The sequence below is a fragment of the Mandrillus leucophaeus genome, unplaced genomic scaffold (assembly GCF_000951045.1).
Source record: "Mandrillus leucophaeus isolate KB7577 unplaced genomic scaffold, Mleu.le_1.0 Scaffold895, whole genome shotgun sequence".
NCBI classification, from domain to species: Eukaryota; Metazoa; Chordata; class Mammalia; order Primates; family Cercopithecidae; genus Mandrillus; species Mandrillus leucophaeus.
In genome coordinates this window covers 199672-201560 of record NW_012109752.1, presented here as the reverse complement: position 1 = coordinate 201560, position 1889 = coordinate 199672, and the positions used below count along the sequence as shown (strand labels likewise).

General features: G+C 47.6%; 1 protein-coding gene across 3 annotated transcripts in view; it reads left to right on the top strand.

Moving 5' to 3' along the window:
• LOC105531561 (chromosome unknown open reading frame, human C1orf109) overlaps positions 1-1889 on the top strand; it is an 11810-nt gene that overhangs the window by 7107 nt on the left and 2814 nt on the right. For all 3 annotated transcript variants that reach the window (XM_011969505.1, XM_011969504.1, XM_011969503.1), the window contains exon 3: positions 692-871. In XM_011969505.1, the coding sequence (XP_011824895.1) occupies positions 692-871 (180 nt within the window). The remainder of the gene's footprint in view (positions 1-691; positions 872-1889) is intronic.

The window sequence follows — 1889 nt, the reverse complement described above, 5'->3', positions numbered from 1 at the left end:
ATTTTGTCTTTTATTTATTTTTATTTTATTTTTAGAGATAATTTCACTCTGTTGCCCAGGCTGAAGTGCGGTGGTATGATCATAGCTTACTGTAGCCTCTAGCTGTGTCGCCCAGGCTGGAGTGCAGTGATGCATTCTTGGCTCACTGCAACCTCTGCCTCTGGGTTCAAATGATTCTCGTGCCTCCCAAGTAGCTGGGTCTGCAGGTATGCACCACCACACCTGGCTAATTTTTGTATTTTTAGTAGAGGCAGGGTTTTGGGACATTGGCTGGTCTCAAACTCCTGACCTCAGGTGATCCACCTGCCTCAGCCTCCCAGAGTGCTGGGATTACAGGCAACAAGCCGCTGCACCCAGCCCCTTTCTTGAGTCTTGAGCCACCCCTACATCCAAGGCACTGTCACTAATCTCCTTAGACCAGTGGTCTCGACTGGAGATGGTTTTTCTATGAGGGGACATTTGGCATCATCTAGAGGCATTATTGGTTGTTATGGCTTATGAAGGGTATAGGTGTGGTTTACTCCTGTCGTTTAGTGGGTAGAGGCCAGGCATGCTCCTAAACGTCCTACAATGTACAGGGCAGCCCTTCACAACAGAGAATCATGTCCAAAATATCAGTAGTGCCAAAATTGAGAAACCTTCCTTTATACCTGTCTCATGATATTGCCTAACGTCAGACTGTTTCTTGCAGAGCCATCCTCCTCAAGGTGCGAGACGTGGTCAGCAGCCATGTGGAGCGTGTGTTTCAGATCTATGAGCAGCACGCAGACACAGTTGGCATTGATGCTGTCCTGCAGCCTTCAGCAGTGAGCCCCTCTGTGGCTGACATGTTGGAATGGTTGCAGGATATTGACAGACATTATCGAAAGTCGTATCCTTTGCACACATTTCAGGTCACGGCCAGAGCTGTTCTAAGTCTTTCAAATTTCAGTTTTCACAAGATTGGAAAACTGTGTAGTTTGAGTCAGTTCTCTTTGGTTCCTGAACCTGGATTCTTCCTGCATTCCTTTGTATAATCCTTCGTCTAATAATTTACTGAGTCGCTGCTACCTGTCAGGCACTATTCTTGGTGCAGAGAGACAGGCATTAAAAAAGGAAAGTAGAGTGCCAGATGGCGATAAGTGCTATGGAGAAAAATAAACCTGGGAAAGTGAGGAGTGAGGGTGGGGTTGTGATTTAAAATAGGGTGGTCAGAGCAGGCCTGATGAGAAAGTGATATTCGAGCAAAGATCTGAAGAGGGTAAGGGAAAGAGCTATTTGGGGAGAGAAAGCTACTAGGCAGAGGAAACATCAAATGCAAAGGCCTTGAGGTAAGAACATTCGTGGTCTATTAAGGAAATAGTGAGGAGACTAGACTAGAGTATGAGGAGGAGCCTAATAGCAGGTGAGGGTAGAAAGACGGAGGGGCTCGACTTTCTAGGGCCTTGAAGGTCTTTGAAAGAATTTGGGGTCCGGGCGTGGTGGCTCATGCCTGTAATCCTTGCACTTTGGGAGGCTGAGGTGGGAGGATTGCTTGAGCCCAGGAGTTTGAGACCAGCCTGGGCAACATGGTGAAACCCCATCTCTACAAAAAATACAAAAATTAGCCACGCGTGGTGGTATGTGCCTGTAGTCTGTAGTCCCAGCTACTCGGGAGGGTAAGGCTGGAGGATTGCTTGAACTGAGGGAGGTTGAGGCCGCAGTGAGCTGAGATTGTGCCACTACACTCCAGCCTGGGTGATAAAGTGAAACTCTGTCTCCAAAAAATAATAATAATAATAATAATAATTTTGGGCCAGGCATGATGGTGTGCAGCTTAGTCCCAGCTACTCAGGAGGCTGAGTTGGGAGGGTTGCTTGATCCTGGAAGGTCAAGGCTGCAGAGAGCCATGATCGCCAGCCTGAGTGTTA